Source organism: Plecotus auritus (genome assembly GCF_963455305.1).
Source record: "Plecotus auritus genome assembly, chromosome: 2".
Lineage (NCBI taxonomy): Eukaryota > Metazoa > Chordata > Mammalia > Chiroptera > Vespertilionidae > Plecotus > Plecotus auritus.
In genome coordinates, this window is record NC_137771.1 from 17775147 (window position 1) to 17796090 (window position 20944).

General features: G+C 42.0%; 1 protein-coding gene across 3 annotated transcripts; it reads left to right on the top strand.

The window, feature by feature from the left end:
* The first annotated feature begins 1136 nt into the window (after positions 1-1136).
* PPP1R8 (protein phosphatase 1 regulatory subunit 8) lies at positions 1137-20367 on the top strand. 3 transcript variants are annotated; one of them, XM_080656967.1, is made up of 7 exons: positions 1137-1264; positions 3147-3207; positions 8707-8860; positions 10117-10337; positions 12136-12280; positions 17035-17099; positions 18926-20367. In XM_080656967.1, exons 1-7 carry the CDS (start codon positions 1209-1211, stop codon positions 19277-19279), a joined length of 1056 nt encoding a protein of 351 aa, XP_080513093.1. In that variant the 5' UTR covers positions 1137-1208; the 3' UTR covers positions 19280-20367. The 3 variants fall into 3 exon arrangements, with proteins under 3 accessions (XP_080513093.1, XP_080513094.1, XP_080513095.1); XM_080656968.1 differs by having other exon boundaries at positions 18929-20361; XM_080656969.1 differs by lacking the exon at positions 10117-10337 and adding an exon at positions 9907-10074 and having other exon boundaries at positions 1179-1264.
* Positions 20368-20944: the final 577 nt, after the last annotated feature.

Genomic DNA, 20944 nt, shown 5'->3' on the forward strand with positions numbered 1-20944 from the left:
AATCTTGATTCCTGGAGATGTCATTAAGGACAAAATCTTTTGAACAGGCTGATGTTCAATTTAAAATCTAGAGGACCAGTAGCAAGGAAATCAAGAAAAATAATGTGCAGTGCCTCTTTCTGGGTGAACAATTTTCAATTAGTTTCCTTTAAAAAGAAAAAAGTCAGATAACCCAAACTTTCTGCAAAAGTGAAAAAGTGTTGGGCATCATTTGCATGATAATATATCAACATCTCATTGTGAGACAGTGGTGATGAAAGAGCCTTTGGCATCATACAGATTCAGGAGTTGAGGTAAGTTCAGGGCATCATACAGATTTAGGTTTGAATCCCACTCACCCCTCTTTCTAGGGTGAGGCTGGGCAACTCAATCTGAGCGTTCAGGGACCATACCTACCTCAAGAGTGTTGTGAAGATTAAATGAGATGATCCATATAAAATATATACTTGCCCAGAGAAGTAAGCACCCAACAAACATAGCGATTACAACTAGAGGACCTGCTGACGGTCTCTTTCAGCCAGCTGTTGGCCTAGGGCAGGCCTGGAATCCTAATGCTTCCTTTCACGATTTAGTCACCATGACCAAAATTCCAAAGGGGCCACAACTTGATTAACCATTGACGATTTGGATGTCTGCCTCTGATTGGATCCTTCTTGGCCCAGCATGTCTGGACTTTTCATAAATAGACTAGATGACCCCCTAAAGCAGATTCCCAGATAATATACATAAGTCCACAGGGTTCAGATTTGGATTAGGAAGAGGAAGTGAGCATGCAACTGCAGAGAAGGGCCCGTAAGAGAAACAGAATGAGTGATTACTGTAATTTCTAAACTCTGCGCTCTAATTCCTCTCTAGATTGGGGTGCAAGCCTGTAGCAAGGATGGAGTCACAGATTTAAGAGTCCAGCAGTGTTTGCAGGAGGACGTGCGGGAGACCGATACCTCCCCTTACAAGCACCTTTTCTTCAGACACCTCCCAGCCAGGGAAAACCCTCGTCTTCGGAGACGCTGACAAACTGTCTCAAACACTGACAAACACCTCAAAATTACATCCCAGTTTCCACCGCCACTAGAAGCGCCCCCTACGTGCGTGCGTGTGCGCGTGTGCGCGCGCGCACGCACAGGATACTGGGATGCCGCTTCTCCCTTCAGAGTCTTCCAGTTTCCCGGCGTGCTTCGGGCCCGCCAAATGGGCGGGGGAGACGCAAGATGGCGGCAGCCACGAATTCCGGCTCCAGCCTCCCACTGTTCGACTGCCCGACTTGGTGAGTGGCGAGGAGACCAGGGCTGGAGTGGTCTGGGCTGGCCTGGGCTGGCTGGGCGGCTCATTTCTCACAGCGGGCCAAACGGTTTAGACATTTTCGGACTGATTGAGGGAGAACAGTTCGTCGGGCCGGGCAGCGTGTGGAGGAACCGGGAGCCCAGGCCCTGGCACTGAGGAACCCAGAGTTGGGGGCTCTGAGGCGCTTGCTTACACAGCCCCTCCGGCAGTCGGCCGGTTGCCTGGGCGTTTCGGGACCGTGGCCCTGAACTTACCTCAACTCCTGACTGAATCTGGTGCTCCGTGGAATACCGTACTGCCCGCCTGCTCTCTCTGTCCCGAACGCGCACGAGCTAGCTTCCCGGACCTAGCCCAACCTCAGAGCCCCGTGTCCCTCTGTTGTGCTGCATCCCTGGTCCAGTACTTGTCTCCCACAGACTGGGAGGTCCCTGAGGGCAGGGACGGCTCTGACCAACCCCTGCATTCTCAGCGACCAGCGCTGGAATTGTTGGAAGGAACCCCTTTCATCCTTGCTCAAGTTCTTGGGAATATTGGAATAATTTAATTTAGCCTTTGAGTAGAGTACAAGATGAATAATTATGAATTGCCTTGAGTTAGAGCTATTTCAGCAGTAACTCACGAGTGTATTAATGTTATTCTTCTCTGCCTCCCACTATGTTGAGATCCTCAAGGGCAAGGAGTCTGATGCATCCTTTATATTACCAGCTCCTAGGCCTTAGCCAGGCACATAGTAGGAGTTCAGAAAGCCTGATGCATCCTTTATATTACCAGCTCCTAGGCCTTAGCCAGGCACATAGTAGCAGTTCAGAAAGCATGTTTTGGATGTAACATTGCTTTTCCTGTTCCCCAGACAAAAAGGCTTTTTCCAATGCACTGTTTTCAGCAACTGCCATAGAGGAGTAGGGGCAGTATTGTGAGATGACTCTGTTGCTCTTCAAATTAGACGGACAGGTACATTATTTTCATGCAAATATGCAAAAGGACTCTGGCAAGATAGTTCTTTTTTTTCAAACTTCAAAGGAGCAAACACAGGAAGCACGTGAATGTGTGCCTGTTTTCTGAGTTCCTTTGCATTTTGTAACACCCAGTTGCTTCAGTCTACTAATTTTATGTCCCTTTTGGTTCCCTGCTACAATGATTTTAGATGTTGGATCAGGATAGTAAACTTATAGTTAGAAGAGACATACCACCTACCATTTCTTTAGTCCTCTATGCACCAACTACTGTGTTAGGTGCTTTGACATGTATCCCTTTTGAATGCTGTGGTTATAGAAATATAGAGAAAAGCGCCCTAAACAAGCCATTATAGATAGAAAGACCTTTCAAGGGTAAGAAACATCTCTTGTATTTATTGGTACCTGGTTTCATAGGCATGATATTGGATTGCCCTAACTCCCTAATTGTGTACCTCTGATTTGGTCTCAGAGTTCAGAGCTCTGTTTATTTTGTGATGAGACTAATCTTGGATCAGCACAAAACACCAACAATGTACTCAACCTTTATATGTTATTTGCAGTAGTCACAAAGCTTAGATTCAAACTCAAAGAATCAGACTACTCCAGCTATAGTACTTGCACTCTCTATGCTGCTTTCTTTCCGAGGTAGATATTCAGTGTTAAAATACAGGTTTCTTTGGTGCTGCTCTAAATACAAATCCATTAAAACCTGTTTTAGAGCAATTGAATCACTGGGGAAGCAAGTGTCAAACTTAAAAAGGAGCTGTAATAACAGTGAAGTAGATGACATTCTGCTTGAACATGAACTAATTATAGGCTGGTAGGAGAGCTGCAGTGTTGAATGGGACAATAATTGTAAATGGCATTATGAACTCATTCTGAAAATGCTTTTTCCTTCTTATTTTTCAGGGCAGGTAAACCCCCACCTGGATTACATCTGGATGTAGTCAAAGGAGACAAATTAATTGAGGTACAGAAATACATGTCTTTCCTTTTTTCCCATCACATTAAAGATTTTTGCCAGTGACTCACTTTTCCACCCCTTCTGCTGTGCTTTGTTTTCTGATCCTACTTTCGTTCATCCTGTTTTTTTTTCTATTAAAAGCACATGGTGATATAACACATTCAAACCTCTTATCTCCCACAGCACTCAGTTTTGTTTTGTTTTTCACTTCTCTCACCTTCTGAATGAAGGATTTTAATAGATCATAGGCCTATGGGCCCTAATCAAACTGGAAGCCCTTTAATATGGTAAATGCCCTCTCTCTGAGTACATGGAGTTGTGTGGAAGGTGCAAGATATGCAATCTATAATAATAAAAGCATAATATGCTAATTAGACCAAACAGCCGAACAATGTTCCAGACGAAGCTGCCACAGCAGAGGCCAAGGCAGGGGCGGTTAGGGGCGAACAGGCAGGCAGGCAGGCAAGCGGTCCCAGATTGTGAGATGGTGCAGGCCAGGCTGAGGGCCTTTCCCACCGCCCCCTCCTATGCAGGAATTTCATGCACCGGGCCTCTAGTAATTGAAGAAGAAAGTGAATGACATAGACTGAGTTTAGCTTTTAAGTTGCTTTTATGATATTCAGGCCTGAGCCCTTCAAAGAAGAGAATGGAATAGTGATGAAATTCATTCATTTACTCAACATTGAGTGCTTACTATGTTCTAGTCATTGTGCTCGGCATAGGGACTACAGCAGTGGACAAAACAAGCGTGGTTCTGATCCTCAAAGAAATCTGGTGGGAAAGGCACTACATAAAAAATTACCTGAAATAAGTTCTATAAAGGCAAAGTTTAGCAGAATTCCAGATTTTCTACAAGTCTCTAGAACAGTGGTTCTCAACCTTTCTAATGCCGCGACCCTTTAATACAGTTCCTCATGTTGTGGTGACCCCCAACCATAAAATTATTTATTTATTTTTAAATATATTTTATTGATATTTTTACAGAGAGGAAGGGAGAGGGATAGAGAGCTAGAAACATCGATGAGAGAAACATCGATCAGCTGCCTCCTGCACACCTCCCACCGGGGATGTGCCTGCAACCAAAGTACATGCCCTTGACCGGAATCGAACCCGGGACCCTTCAGTCCACAGGCCGACGCTCTATCCACTGAGCCAAACCGGTTTTGGCCCAACCATAAAATTATTTTCGTTGCTACTTCATAACTGTAATTTTGCTACTGTTATGAATCATAATGTAAATATCTGTGTTTTCTGATGGTGTTAGGCCAGTGGTCGGCAAACTCATTAGTCAACCGAGCCAAATATCAACAGTACAACGATTGAAATTTCTTTTGAGAGCCAAATTTTTTTTTTAATGTATTTTATTGATTTTTTACAGAGAGGAAAGGAGAGGGATAGAGAGTTAGAAACATTGATCAGCTGCCTCCTGCACACCTCCTACTGGGGATGTGCCCACAACCAAGGTACGTGCCCTTGACCAGAATCGAACCTGGGACCCTTTAGTCTGCAGGCTGACGCTCTATCCACTGAGCCAAACCGGTTTCGGCTTGAGAGCCAAATTTTTTAAACTTAAACTTCTTCTAACGCCACTTCTTCAAAATAGACTCGCCCAGGCCATGGTATTTTGTGGAAGAGCCACACTCAAGGGGCCAAAGAGCCGCATGTGGCTCGCGAGCCGTAGTTTGCCGACCACGGTCTTGGGCGACCCAGCTAGCAGTTCTCAACCTGTGGGTCGCGACCCACAGGTTGAGAACCGCTGCTGTAGAGCCTAAGACCATCGAAAAACACAGATATTTACAGTATGATTCATTAACAGTAGCAAAATTACAGTTATGAAGTAGCAACGAAAATAATTTTATGGTTGGGGGTCACCATAACATGAGGAACTGTATTAAAGGGTCGCGGCATTAGAAAGGTTGAGAACCACTGCTCTAGAATGAACACCACATAGAACTTGAAGATAACAAATTTTGATTAGGTATTAAGTTGTGTGAGATTTTATTTTATTTTTAATCCTTATGGCACCATTTATTTACCAAGAAATGGAGATTAAATCCACTGTGACTATGGAGCTGTGAGTCTCCAGGTATTAGACCAATTTTATGTTTGCTTGCTCATATAGAATTTAGATTCAGGGTCCCACTTTTGAGTGCAGTTGTTTTTGTTTGGTGTGAATAGTAAAAACATCATTCCATGGTTGAAAAGCTGTCTGTGAACATTTCCTGAATGATATTCTGTAAATATATTACTGTCACTTCAGGATGTTGTAGAGATATCCCAGTATTTTACAAAGTATTAAAGCAGGAGTTGTGATGAATTTTTAAATTAACTCATCTTGCCCATACACAATCAGTTTAGAGCCCCTTTGTCAGGGGTTCTTCTGACTTTTTATTTTTTACTAGAGACCCAGTACACAAAATTTGTGCATGAATTGGGTCCCTAGCTGCTGCCGGCCGGGGCCTCCCTTCATTCCGTGCCGCCCCCTGGTGGTCAGCGCACATCATAGTGAGCCATCGAACTCCCAGTTGGTTGAACTCCTGAGAGGACACTTTGCATATTAGGCTTTTATATAGAGAGATTTTATTTACTTGGTTTTAATTGATTTTATTGGGGTGAGATTGATTAATAAAATTATATAGGTTTCAGGTGTACAGTTCCATAATGCACCATCAATGTAGAGTTCTTCTATTTTAAAAGTTAAAAAACTTCAAGATTGCCCTAACCGGTTTGGCTCAGTGGATAGAACGTCGGCCTGTGGACTCAAGGGTCCCAGGTTCGATTCCAGTCAAGGGCATGTACCTTGGTTGCAGGCACATACCCAGTGGGGAGTGTGCAGGAGGCAGCTGATAGATGTTTCTCTCATCGATGTTTCTCTCTCATCGATGTTTCTAACTCTCTATCCCTCTCCCTTCCTCTCTGTAAAAAATCAATAAAATATATTCTTAAAAAAAATTCAAGATTATTCAATAAAATAATTTTGCTAAATTGTCTGTAAAACCTATTTTATAGACTGTTCCACATATATAAAATATTGTTGCCAAATAGCATGAAGCTTTAAAGACATAGAAATATGTTTTGTTACCAGAATTTAGTAAATCTTCAGTTTGCAACAAGAAACAGAAAGGAGGCCTAGCTTTAATGATTATATCATATTCCTTTGTGAAATAATTTATATTTTTAAAGTGCTGTTAGTTGTCAGACATTCCTCTGATTACTGATTTCTATTAACGGATAATGTTTTCTGTCTTTCATTGCTCTTAGGTGTGCTGAGTTGCCATACAATTGTCAAGTTGCAGTCTTTAGACATCACTGTGCTGTTTCTGAGAGGAACAGATTTATGTGCTTATTTTTAAAGATTTAGACAGCACTTGATACTAACCGAGCTATCTATGTCCTAGCCTTGTGTCAGAGGCTGGTGATGTGTTGTGATAGCTGGGTTTAAGAAGTGCAATATTAAAACAAAAGCCGTGAGTCTTTTTAGCCCAGTGTGTAAAGACACACTCTGAGTTATAACTCAGTGGCACAACTGGATAATGGTCTCAGCCATTGCTAGTCAAGAAATTGTGGCTTTGGTGACTATTAAAAGACCAATACATTATTTTATTTACTTAGAGAAAGCACATTGTCCAGGAGTTAACAAATTTCCTTAATTCTAAGACATACTGTATTTTCCTGCTACATTTTTATGTTTCTATAATTGAGATGCCTTTAATAATGAATGTATATATTTAATTTGGAAGACCTTTCACTCCCCCTCGCCCTCTAAATACCTAGATCTCTGGTATGTCTTTGGCACCTTAGAAACATAGAAATTTGGTCAGTGGTCTATTAGTGGTGGTCTTATATACAGTTTCCTTGAGACTATCCAATGAGCCCTGTGGTTAGCAAATTTAAGTTTGTGAGGGCATAATCTGGATGCATATAAATATGAATGAGAAATGCAGTAGATTCAACCTGCGCAGATATTACCTAGAGAATAAGATGTTGAAACTTAAAAACTCAATTTTAAAGCAATGTCTTATATTTAACCCAAATCTTAAAATTTGAGTTTAGGCAGACCTGGGGATGATCGTCTCATTGAGCTGTCAGGCTGTTCAGTCTGGAACAAGCCTTGCCAGTAGCAGATGGTCACTGTGGACAGGGTTTCCCAGCAGTGACCCACATACCTAGACTAGCTTGAACTAATTTTGAACCTTAAGGCTAAACTTGAAAGAAACTGGGTAAGTGATTGTTTAAAGAAAAATTAAGAGTGTGGCCATAGTTGTTCATTCATTAAAATGTTCCTTGCCATATAGTGCATTTTCTGATGCAGGTAGAGTGGAGAAAATATATAATATGGTTAAAAGAGCTTAGACTCTGAAGTCAGACAGATTTTATGCCTCTCTGAATTTCTAATTTAGCTTTTAAATATCTGGCTGTATGAACTTGAATGTGTTAATTTCCTTATGCCTCAGTTTTGTCATTTATAAAAATGGGAATAATAGTATGTACCCACCACATAGAGTGGTTGTGAGGGTGAAATAACAGCATAAAACACAGACCACAGTGTGTGGCACATAAATACCCAATGGCTGTTCCTGTTATCAGTGCATGAGGTATATTTCTGGTCTTGTAAGGGGAACACTAAAGCATAAGGGAGAATAGTAGCCCTCTGTGAGTTCAATGACATAGCCAGGAATGAAATATAAACCTCTTGATTCCTAGCCTGGAACCATACTAACTTGATGTGCTTCTCTATTCAGCTTTGTGTTGTCTTCTCTCAGGGATTTTAGAAGGAGTGTCATGTGAAATGTGAACTAGAGCTTAATGAAACCTTGAAAGGGTTATTCTTTAAAATGGTCAAATTGTAGACTTTTAAAACTGGAAGAAGTGTTAGTAAAAATTTATCTAGAGTCCTTTATCTTTGACAGCTCAGTTTACAACCAGGCTGTGTCAGGGTTTACTAACCCAGGATTAAAAGAAAAATAAGGACAGTGTTGTGAGTTTCTCATAAAGCTAAATTCAGCTCAGAGTATTCCAAAAGTATGTTGGGGCTATGATAGCATGATTCGAATATAAATAGGTATTTATAACCCCTTTCTTTCCTAATCAATTGATAATCTTCCTTTGGTTATGTTTCTGAAAAGCAGTCATTACTTTATAAACATGCTTTGTGTTCTTATTTCTTGCTTGACCTAAAATTACTATTCGTTGAAACCTTAAATTTCCAATGGACAGAAGACAACCCCTTTTGCAGATCACTTTTACGTAATAGAATTCGTAGGAAAACTTCTTTTCATATCAACACTAAACATTTGACCGCTACTTTGGGGATATTGTCATCTATCCCTCAACATGTTAGTAAGTTATTCTGAGCTCTTTATCTTAAAGAATAATGGGAAATAAATTTTTTTCACTGTGGCAAGGAATTTTTCTATTCAATATCCTCTACTTATTTGATTAGAAGAATTTTTGCTTAACCCTGTTGAGACTATTTAAGTAACATTTAATTTAATGTTTATTTAGAAACTGATTATTGATGAGAAGAAATATTACTTATTTGGGAGAAACCCTGATCTGTGTGACTTTACCATTGACCACCAGTCTTGCTCTCGGGTCCACGCTGCCTTGGTCTACCACAAGCATCTGAAGAGAGTTTTTCTAATAGATCTCAATAGTAGTAAGTAACTCACATCTTATTCTGTCTCACACATTTCTTTTGGGCAATGTGAAAGTTCTCTTTAAGTTATTCAGTTTCAATTTGTGTTTTATTATTCATCAAGGAAGAAGTTTACATTTGATTTTTAAATCAACTCTTCTCGACTCCTGTGATATCGCCTATTTTCCTGAATAATTGATGACTGGAGAGAGAAGAGGGTTTTGGGGAGGACTGTCCTGGAGGAGGCACTTGGTATATATAGAGAACAGCTTCAACAAAAACACTCAGGAGCTAGGGACTATGGGTATCTAAGTGTTGATAGGACCATGATAAATTGTGGTCCAGTTAGGCAGAAGCTGTGGTTAGCTCCATTAATATAATAGAGTAGTGGTACAAGACAGTAACAACAATACTTGTTTTGAGCAATATTTAATTTTTATAAAAGGTTTTTTATCCCAGTTACATTCTGCTTTGACTAATAATATAAATTTTAATTTCGTGAATATACTCCAACTAATAAGATTTTCAACTTTGCCAAAGATAATCCCAGAAATGCAGTTGAGACTTAACTACATGGAGCCTTTTTCACTTTTCCCATATATAAATACAATGTAAAATGTAAAGGATCCTGCTTCCTGGGCTGACCATGTTCTCCTTCCCCACTTTTCCAACACATATCCCACCCCAGTCTGCTGATATAATGATTTTGGAAAGCCTTGTCTCACAAGTACTTACTTGCAAATTTATCTCATCTTTTCTGTCCATTTTATAACATGCAGAAAAATATTCAGACTCAGCAGTAGGATTTTGGCTTGCCTTGGTATTGATATTGCACCTGTTTCAGCCAACCTCCTTTCCTGTTCTGGGGAAAACCCAAGCATACCTGCCAGCAGGGCCTATATTCCTTAGACTTGGGGCTGGAGAGGTCAGACCACAGCGATGCCTGTCTCCTGCCTTGGGTGGCATGGTTATTGCTGGGTTGGAGCCATTCCTGCTGGACCCAGAATGGAGCCACGCCTGTCTGGCAGCAGAGAGCAAGCAGTGGTATTTGTTATCTGGGTTAACAGCAGGTCTGAAGATGTGTAAGAATTCCACTGAAGAGATTCAAGACCCAGTGAAGGAGTTTTCCTTTTCATTGTGACCCATGACAAGGGATGCAAAGTGGACTCAGTGTCATTTTTATTTTAAAAAGCAGAACTGATAATGCTGGGAGGAGCTGCTCTCCTACAACTCAGGTTGGTTTTTTTCTCTTACATTTTTGATTTGGTTATTCCCAGCACACGGCACTTTCTTGGGTCACATTCGGTTGGAACCTCACAAGCCTCAGCAAATTCCCATCGATTCCACAGTCTCATTTGGCGCATCCACAAGGGCATACACTCTACGTGAGAAGCCTCAGACATTGCCATCGGCTGTGAAAGGAGATGAGAAGATGGGTGGAGAGGATGATGAACTCAAGGGCTTACTGGGGCTTCCAGAGGAGGAAACCGAACTTGATGTAATTCCACGTCTCTGTCATTATTTTGTCTTTTGGGACTCTAGTTTTTCCATTATGTAGCTGTCTGTGTAGCTTGAAATGCCAAAGACTTAGCAGCAGGAGGTTTTCTTGAGCCCAGTGATGGGCCTTTGCCACTTTGTCAGTTATAAGGTGGTCAACTGTGACACACTTTGGAGAGCTACATTGTGTGATTTGGTAATGTATGACCAGGGGTAACGAGGAAACTGGTCTCTTGCCAATAGACCCTCATGGTTGTCTATGCACCTTCACTGGATGTTAGATGCCAAGGCTGGGAGTTAAAGTTTTCTAGAGCTGCACTATCAAATGCGGTGGTTATTAACCACATTTCAATACTCAGTAGTCACATGTGGCTAGTGACTTCCGTGTTGAATGGCACAAATAGAGAACATTTTAATGATTCAGAAAGTTCGATTGGACAGCACTGACTTAGACTGAAGCTTTCATTCATTTACATTGCTTTCTTGATATTGTCCAAATAGCCCAGGAATCTTCTGAATAGAGCTAGACTGATTTTGTTCTTATGGGCCTGGCCGCCCTGAAGGCTATGAATTTTACAATATTTTATTTAAGTGCTAAAGTTTTCCTTTTCTAGAGGCTGACTCCAATATGTGATGTGGCTGTCATCCTTTACATGTCAATCACTGCACTGGTGTGACTGGTCTATTTAGGTAGACCATATGTAAGCATGTCCTTAACCACCCACATGCACTTACTATTCTAGTTACACTAAGGCAGTGTCCCAGCCTTAGGAAGAAAAGCACCAGGGAAATCTTAAAATTTAGAAGTTATTTTGTTCTAAAGAAGTAGCCTCATAGCCAGAGGCCTTGGTGGTGGTCACTCTTACCCATTTCTCCTCCAGACTTCTTCCATGATTTCCTGTATCTTAAATTTGTATGTGAGGTCCTCTCTGGGTCTTTATTCTCAAGATATTTTGAATATCTCAAACCGCAATGCAGATTGGAATAAGTCCAGAGGATTGGGAAGAGGCAGGCAGCAGTGCTGAGGCCAAGTTAATCATTGAGATGGATGGATGGTTATGAATAGAAATGGGACCATACACAGGAATGGGGAGTGACAAAATATTAATGCCAAATGTTAAGTGCACTGACAATGTCCTTATGAGTTCTCAAAGAGAGTTACTGGGAAGAAAGCTGCCAATCATCCTTTCTCATCTCTGTTTTGTTACTTTAAAAGAATTATTGGAGTTCCTTCCAGTTACATTCTTTTAATTCTCGGCATAAAGACATGATAACCTTTCTTAAAAACAAGCAAATCTTATCTGGCCAGTGTGGCTCAGTGGTTGAGCATCAACCTATGATCCAGGAGGTCTCAGATCCATTCCTGGTCAGGGCACGTGCCCAGGTTGCGGGCTTGATCCCCAGTGTGGAGCATGCAGGAGGCAGCCAATCAATGATTCTCTCTCATCATGTTCTCTCTCTCTCCCTTTCCCTTCCTCTTTGAAGTCAATAAAAAAACAACAAAACCTCAACTCAAAGATGTTTGTACAGATGACCTGTTTTCAGCTCAAGGCCCTCACCTCCTTTTGCATATCACTGCCCCACTAGTCAAAGGGGGCACATTCTGACAAAGGTGACTTATAAATATTGGCAATCTGGGGATAGTAATGAGTTCTTTCTGAATACAGAGGAGAATCTTGTCTGCCTGGGGAAGTCAAGGTTAGCCCCTCATGCCTTTCTGCCCTTCATTTAGTAAGATATTCTGCTTCAAATTTTGTGTGTACTGACTCTTGTCTTTTCCTGTGTGAACCCTGGCCTAGAACCTGACAGAGTTCAACACTGCCCACAACAAGCGGATTTCCACCCTCACCATTGAGGAGGGGAATCTGGATATTCAGAGACCAAAGAGGAAGAGGAAGAATTCACGGGTGACTTTCAGTGAGGATGATGAAATCATCAATCCAGGTGAGGTGTCTTTCTAGTTTCTTCTGATGAAAAAGCTGTGGTCTCAGAGAGTAGTGTACACAACCTATAGGTCAGTTGTAATGTTTCCAAGGTTTAGGATAACAGGTGCTATATTAAGGAGAGATAGTTTTTACAGTTCATTGATGGAGTGCTCTCAACAACTCAGTGATTATCCATTTGCTCTGTGGAAGAAATAGCTAACAGGAGGGTCCATTTAATTCAGTATACAGTGCAAGGCTGTAATTCTCTGCTGATCCAGAATGTCTATGTCATAGTAGAGGTTTAAGTTAAGCATAAGTGTTTTCTGTTTTGACCTCAAAGCAGAACTTTATTGTCTTTATGGGGTTCTGTGTATGAGTGGTAACTCTAAGATTGGAGAACCTTCTGCTGCTACTGTTAACTGCATTGAAGACTTGCCTCTCTGGAAGGAAGTAATTTATAGTTTGTATGGAAATGTCAGTAAGATAAGAGCATTGTGTTATGGGAAGGCCACTAACTTTTCCAATTTGTTCCACCATTCAACATTTATTTTTTGGACCTATGTTGTATCTTAAGTACTCTGGTAGATGGATGACGTAGAGCTGGGAGGTACAGTTACACAGTGAAGATGGAATTGGGATAAAAAAAAACTTATTTGAAAATAAATCTCAGTGGATAGAAGAAACAAGGATCCCAGACTAACAAGTTGCTTTTAATTTCCAAAGTAAAATGCAGTGAGAATCACTTTCAAGTACTGCTTTTAGGTTCAAAATATCAATTATTTAAATGGAGATGGTCTGCTCCAGCATGAAAAAAAAAAGATCAAGGGATTTTAGTTAATTGAAAATGCAGTTTTATGTGGACCCAAGGGTCCCGGGTTCGATTAAGGTCAAGGGTACATACCTCAGTTGCAGGCTCCTCCCTGGCCTGGGCCCTGGTCGGGGCTCATGCAGGAGACAACCAATCGATGTGTTTCTCTCACATCAATATTTCTCTCTGTTTTTCCCTCTTCCACTCTCTAAAAACCAATGGAAAAATATCCTCAGGTAAGGATAAAAAAAAAGAGAGAGAAAGGAAGAAAATGTAGTTTTAGTCATTAGGAGTATGTGAAAACTAATCAAGTACAGTGTAAGATTGCATTAATAGAAGAATTGGGGACAGTGACACCACTGGTTCGTGTTCTGAGCACAACTCGTTCATATATGTTACTAAATACAAGCATGGCCCTAACCATCAAATATGTGATGTAGTCGTGAGAGAGAAAGAGACTATTATATACAGAAAACAGTGCCCTGAATTCTGGGAATGTAGGGAACCATGCATGAGGGAGAGCAGATTGGAGGAGGCATGGCCACTGTGGTTGGATATTTGCAGGACTAACCTTAACAAGGGAACAGAGCTAGCGAGTAGCAAGTATTTGGCTCAGCATGAAAAGCAATAATGAGCCCTAACCGGTTTGGCTCAGTGGATACAGTGTCGGCCTGCAGACTGAAAGGTCCCGGGTTCGATTCCGGTCAAGGGCATATACCTTGGTTGTGGGCACATCCCCAATAGAAGGTGTGCAGGAAGCAGCTGATCAATGTTTCTCTCTCATCAATGTTTCTAACTCTCTATCCCTCTCTCTTCCTCTCTGTAAAAAATCAATTATATATATATATATATATATATATATATATATATATATATATATATTTTTTTTAATATATTTTATTGATTTTTTACAGAGAGGAATGAAGAGGGATAGATAGTCAGAAACATCGATGAGAGAGAAACATCGATCAGCTGCCTCTTGCACACCTCCTACTGGGGATGTGCCCGCAACCAAGTTACATGCCCTTGACCGGAATCGAACCTGGGACCCTTCAGTCCGCAGGCCGACGCTCTATCCACTGAGCCAAACCGGTTTTGGCTAAAATATATTTTTAAGAAGCAACAATGAATCCTTATATTTAGAAGAATTAAAAGGATTTCTCTGAAAGAGATTGAGGCATTCATTCTAGTGACAAGTTTACTTTCTGATGGTGTGTGAAGTGGAAAGGATTATTCCTAAAAGTATTGAATGCCCGAGGGAAATGTTTAGGCACGGGCTGTATGACCAATCTAGAAAACTTATTTCTGGGCCCTGGAACTTATTGAGTAAGTTTCTAGAGGTTGGGCCTAAAAATTTGTAGCTTCAAACAAGCTATTATTGTATTGATGAACAGTCAATAACGGGAATTCCTGGACTAAACACTTAAGTCTCTCTCAGGACTCAGTGTCTGATCTGCTTTGTTTTTCTTCTGGAAAATTACTGCCTCATAGCTTTATGAAGGTGCTGTATTCAGGCAGAATATAGCATAGAGGTTTAGAGTATGGGCTCTGAAATCAGAGGGCCTGGGTTTGAAATCCACCTCTCCTCTTAGTAGTTGTATGACCTTGGCCAAGTAACTTAAAAGACTACTGGCCTCACAGGATTGGTGGGGAGAATAAATGATTGACATAGGTAAAAACACTTCATATCAGTGCTCGGGATTCAATAAGCTCTTGATAAATGTTAGCTATTATCCCCATCATTATCTGCCACAACTTTTGCCTTCTACCTATGCAGCCTTTCCTATACCAGCAGTAGACTTCGTAAGGAATTCATTGGTAGATCTTCCAGGAGCAGGGCTCTCCTAGGACATGCGTATTCTCTACGACTAGAATGAGGAAAAGAGGAGAGGGCCTGGCCATCATTCAGCCAGCACAGGACAGGGTCCCCCAGAGAGGCTTAGTCCCTCCCCTCTACAGGCCTAGTGCATGCGTGGGGTGCATCCCCCAGTAGCCACTCCTGTCAGGCTCCAGTTGCTTGTGTGCCTCAGCCTCGTTCAGCTTTCCTTGCTGAAGGGATGGATGATTGGAACAGGGCTCCTGTGGGAGTGAGGAAAGATAAGGGTGCCCTTTTTTAGAGACCTTGTCTCCTTCCTGAGTCTGGTTATCTTTCCTCTTTCTTCTTCCATATGGAAGCTATTTATTCATTCATTCATTGAACAAAGATTGGTTATTCAATGAATATACCAGGGCATATTCTTTGCAGTTATCCTAAAGTGAAAAGTCACACTTAAATCAACCAGGTGTAATTATTCAGATTAAATAGGGAATCTTTATTTTCCAAAGGAATTCATACGATTGCTCATCTTTAAAATAGTAAGCTCCTCAATGCATTTAAAATAAGATGTACAGCATCAATTAGGGAAATAATCCCTTTCCTGTCACTACATTAAGATGAAGGGGACTTGGAGTAGTTTTCTCTAGTAATGCTAACAAGTCAGACTGCCTGTTGCCATACGCACAGCCTTCAGCAAGAAAACTTCATCCGAGGTGGTCCAGCGCAGTTGTCCTCTCTGTGATACAGAACAGTTTTGCTACTTGTCTTGAAGCACCTTCAGTGTGTTGTAGCCTGTCTGGCTTTACAGCTGTGAACTCTTTAAAAGCAGGACAGTATCTTGCTCTTATTTCCATGTCTGATGTCCAATAAATGAGGCACAATAGACTGGGCTGACTGCAAACATGTCCCTTACTTGGTCTTATCTCTTTCTCCCTGTAGAGTGAATGAAGCTAGAAGCTTTGTAGGGTATAATAACATGTGTAAGCTGTGAAAAGGGAGCTGCTCTCCCACTCTGCCTGGATGAGGGCTTCAGATCCTTTAGTAAAAGTCCGTGTGTGTGTGTGTGTGTGTGTGTGTGTGTGTGTGTGTGTGTGTGTGTGTAGTTCTCACCGGGGATATTTTTCCCATTGATTTCTAGAGAGAGTGAAAGGGAGGGAGGGAAGGAGAAAGAGAGAGAGAAACATCGATGTGAGACAGACACATTGATTGATTGCCTCCCGCATGCACCATGACCAGGCCTGGGATGGAACCTGCAATCCAAATCTGTGCCCTTGTTGGGGAATCAAACCCATGACCCTTCAGTAGGCAGACCGATACTCTAACTGCTGAGCACACTGGCCATGGCAGTAAAAGTCTTGATTTTATACAGTTGTTCAGGTCAAAAGGCCAAGTGAAGTTGGAAGCCCTGGATCTGAATCCTAATTCTATTATTTGCTAATGAGTGGGCATTACCAAGACAGGTGGTGTGTGACCTCTTGACATGTCATTGTTTTATCACTATCATGGGATTGCTGATATGCACTCTACTTTCTCCCTCAAAAGAGGGAAGTATATGGAATGAGAAAGAACTCGGGGAAGGCAGCACAGCACAGTGGTCCAGTCCTATTCTGGCTACTTGGACTAAATCCTGGCTCCTCCACTCTTCCTTAGGGTGACTAGGCCCATCACTTTACTCCTCTTAGCCTGAGGTGTTTTCTTGTCTATTAAATGTTTACTGTAGCCCCAGGTGGTTTGACTCAGTGAATAGTGTCAGCCTGGGGACTGAAGGGTCCGGGGTTCGATTCCAGTCAAGGGTACATGCCCGGGTTGCGGTTTCAGATCCCCAGCAGCGGGTATGTAGGATGCAGCTGATCAGTGATTCTCTATTCATCATTGATGTTTCTATCTCTCCCCCCCTCTCCCTTCCTCTGAAATCAAAATAAAAACATAAAAAAAATAAAAGGTGAAAAAGAAGTTGATTGTAGTCATGCTCACCTCATAGTCTTGTTGTGAGGATTTAACCCAGTGCCCGCACATAGAAACACTTGACGTGTTAGCTGTATTTTATTGTTTCAATATGAGTTGTGATTGCTTTGTTTGTAGTGAGCCCTGTTCCCTTAACCCTCCCCGTAGAATACCACACTAATCCTTCCCTCATGTCTTTCTGCAGAGGATGTGGATCCATCAGTTGGACGCTTCCGGAACATGGTACAGACTGCAGTGGTCCCCGTGAAGGTAGGAAGCACATTGTAACAGTATTTGAAATGCCATTTCATATAGTCTGGTTTAACAATCCACTCTTTTATAAATAGGTCAGGTGTTCTTAATTTTAAAACACATTCTTTGCTCCTCTCCCATTTTTTTACCCTGTGGTCATACTTTTACTCCATCTATGTCTAGAGGATCCTGGAGCCCATAATAAGGCTGCAGAGGACTAGCCAGCTTGATGCTGTATGTAAATTATGGTGCAATGTAAATTTACCTCCAGCAGGCTGCAGAGAGGCCCACCTTTCTTCACTCAGAGTTAGCTATTGGGCAAGAAAGAGGCATTGTATTTCTGCATGGCACTGCTGCCTTTCTCTGTGCCTGGGAGTGGCACAGACAGGAAAGCCAGCCCAAACCTGATTAGGTTTATAAAGACCAGGCATGTTGGAGAACTAAGAGGTGGAAGTTACAGAGATGTTCTGATTGCTAAACATGTGGAGGAACTACCTGACAGCTAGGAATAAATAATCCTTTAAGTACTGGGATCCCTGTAAATAGAGGTATTAAAAAAGTAATTGGGCCCTGACCGGTTTGGCTCAGTGGATAGAGCGTCGGCCTGCAGACTGAAGGGTCCCAGGTTCAATTCCATTTGAGGGCACATGCCCAGATTGTGGGCTTGATCCCCAGTAATCAAGGGAGGGATTAGTGTGGTATTCTGCAGGAGGCAGCTGGTCAATGATTCTCATCATTGATGATTTTATCTCTCTCTCTTCCTCTCCCTTCCACTCTGAAATCAATAAAAATATATTTTTTAAAAAAAGTAATTGGAAGACGCTGGTCAGAGATGCTATAGAGTTTTTGTTTGTTTTCAGTGCACAAAAATCCATTATATTTTTATGTACTTGCAATGATAGAGTTTTATTTTTTAAAAGTCTTTAGAATATATTAGACTAGAGTGATGTGTCAAATTCCTGGTTAGTCTTTGTTTAATTCAAAAGAAGTAGAGAAGGGAGGGGGATCTTTCATGAACTTTCTTTAGTCTCTTGTGAAAAAGTACAAGGTGAAATTTTTCTGTGTGACATAGTGCTCATGTCACATTTCCCCTTGAGCTCTTTTCTCTCTTTTTGGAATGTTCTGTTGTCACTAAAGAACAAAACCAGAAGATATTTTTACTTTTATATCAGATTTATTATGGTATAATTTACATACAGTAAAATGCACACATGGTAAGTGTACAGTTTGAGTTTTGACAAATGTGTACCCCTGATCATCACCATTATAATCGACATATAGAAGATTTCCATCACCCAGAAAATTCCTTGATGTCCCTCTGCTGTCAGTTCCCTTCCACTCCCAGCCCCAGGCAACCAGTAAACTTCTTTCATTCACTACAGATTTGTTTTGCTCTGAGATTGCTGTTTAGAAATTTGGTGCCCAACGTGAAGATAAATACTAACTTCTGATCCCCCTCCAAATTTAAATACCTACTACCACCCATTATTACCTACTTCCTAAAAGGGCATTTTAACACCAAAAAAAGAGAGGGAGAGGTATGACAAGCTAAGGATAGTCACTTAAACTGGATGAGGTTTACTTTATAAAACACACACTATCCTCATTTTTCTCAGTGTGACTTAGGTTGGTAAATACTTTATGTGGACCCATCACATTAGAGGACCGTTGTAAAATCTCTTTAATCATTGAGATTTCAGGACTGGGAAATAGGTTGTCTGGGAAACAAAATAAGCTAGAGGTTTAGGGGCCTTCCCCAGTATTTTAGGGCTAGAATAGAAAAGGCTAATTAGCACCACCCTTGTGCCTCACCTCTTGTCTGCTCTGTTCCTTGTAAACCACAGAAGAAGCGGATGGAAGGCCCTGGCTCCCTGGGCTTGGAAGAATCGGGGAGCAGGCGCATGCAGAACTTTGCATTCAGTGGGGGACTCTACGGGGGCCTGCCACCCACACACAATGAAGCCGGCTCCCAGCCGCATGGCATCCACGGGACAGCACTCATTGGTGGTTTGCCCATGCCATACCCAAACCTCGCCCCTGATGTGGACTTGACTCCTGTTGTGCCATCAGCAGTGAACATGAATCCTACACCAAACCCTGCAGTCTACATCCCCGAAGCTGTTAACGAACCCAAGAAGAAGAAATATGCAAAAGAAGCTTGGCCGGGCAAGAAGCCCACGCCTTCCTTACTAATTTGATATTTTTGGTCATGGAAAAGGGGTGGGATTGGGTGGGAATTGGGTGGAAGGGTGATGGGGGAGCTGATGAACTTGGGAGAAAAATTTTCCATGTGTGCAGTATCGTCTTTCAGAATGTCTCCTGGGGTCCTAAACATCTAATATCAAAACTGGGGGTGGGGTTGAAATATCCCGTAAAGACTGCTCTTCAGAACACTTCCAGTGCAGAAGAATGTTTCATACATCATTTTAAATTGGTGCCCTGGAGTCTCCCAGGCCTCCATGACCTCCCTTTTCTTTCTTCCCTCTTTCCAGGGTTCTTTTTATTTTAAGTCATGTACTCTGTGGAGAGACTCAAGGCCCAAAGAGTCGAATTCAGAGCTGGGGAGGTAACCATGGCATCACCGGCCTTAGGGGTCCAGCAGCCTAATTTATATTTACTATCCCTGTAGGTTCCACATAGCAAAGGGTTGCCATGGACCTGAGGATAAAAAGGGTTAAAATTCTTAGTTAAGCTAAAGTTCAAAAAAATATTTTACTGGGTCCGTGGTTTTGAGGTCCAGGAGTTGGGCTTTTCTCTTTGTCCTTTCTGTTGGGATGGGAATATTTTGATGGATTGTGGTCTGTGACCAGTGAATGCCATAGACACGGGTTGATAGTTTTAAACTTACTACTTTGTTTGAAATTTACCTGTTTTTCTTGTCAAACCTGAGTACTCTCTACTCGCTGAAGTTTCTCATTTGATTCCGGAGTACTGTACTCTCCAAGGCTTTCCTTTTCAAGTGTGTTATGAAGGCAATTTTAAAAGCATTTGACCAGTTAGAACAATTCCAATTAAAAAGGAAAAGATTTTACTTTACAAGTAACTGATGTCTCTAAGAAGACATTTTAGAAGTTGGTTTGGAGGCGCTTCCCCCACTTTGAGAGCTCTTGTTATCCAAAGCTCTAAGATGAGACCTGGCTAATGAACATGGGAGACGAAGGTAGGAAACATCGATAAGAGCTTTGTATAGAGATTTGTACATTTGTGTAATAGGCCTTTTCACGCTTTATGTGTAGCTTTTTACCTGTAACCTTTATTACATTGTAAATTAAACGTAACTTTTGGCATTTTGGTGCAGTTGTGATTCAGTCACCATCACCGATTCCCACTGACATTAAGAAATGTTGCCAAAGGTATGCTGTCGGGCTGGGAGGTGGTGCCCTGTCCCCATTTTATTACCACAAATGAGAATACCCCCTAATGAACGCAGAAACTCTAACTAGAGATCTGGTCCCCAGAGTGGAGACCCATGGAGCCACGTGGGTTGAGAGATGCCAGCCGCCCTTCATCAGGAGGCAGAACCACAAAGGTGACAGGAGATTGGGCTTTGGGGCACTTGTCCTGGAGTGGGCATGGTTTCAACCTGCTCCTCTGCCCTCTGGCTGCAGCTGCAGCTCAGGCGCTAACGTTGAGTCGGTTTAGAAGGGATTTCAGCCAGAGCTGGGGTTGAATGGATGTGTCTTGCATACAGGAGCCTCATTTCAGGAAGTGCACTTGGTGTGTGGTGAGAATTAGGTAGGTGGCTTTGTGATGCGGGTGCCAGCTAGGTTCCAGATCCCTTGGGTCCAGAGTGTGGACTGGCAGCAGGAGCAGCCTGATAAGAACAGGGGCCCATGAAAGCACACGTGTACAGGAAGCTGACC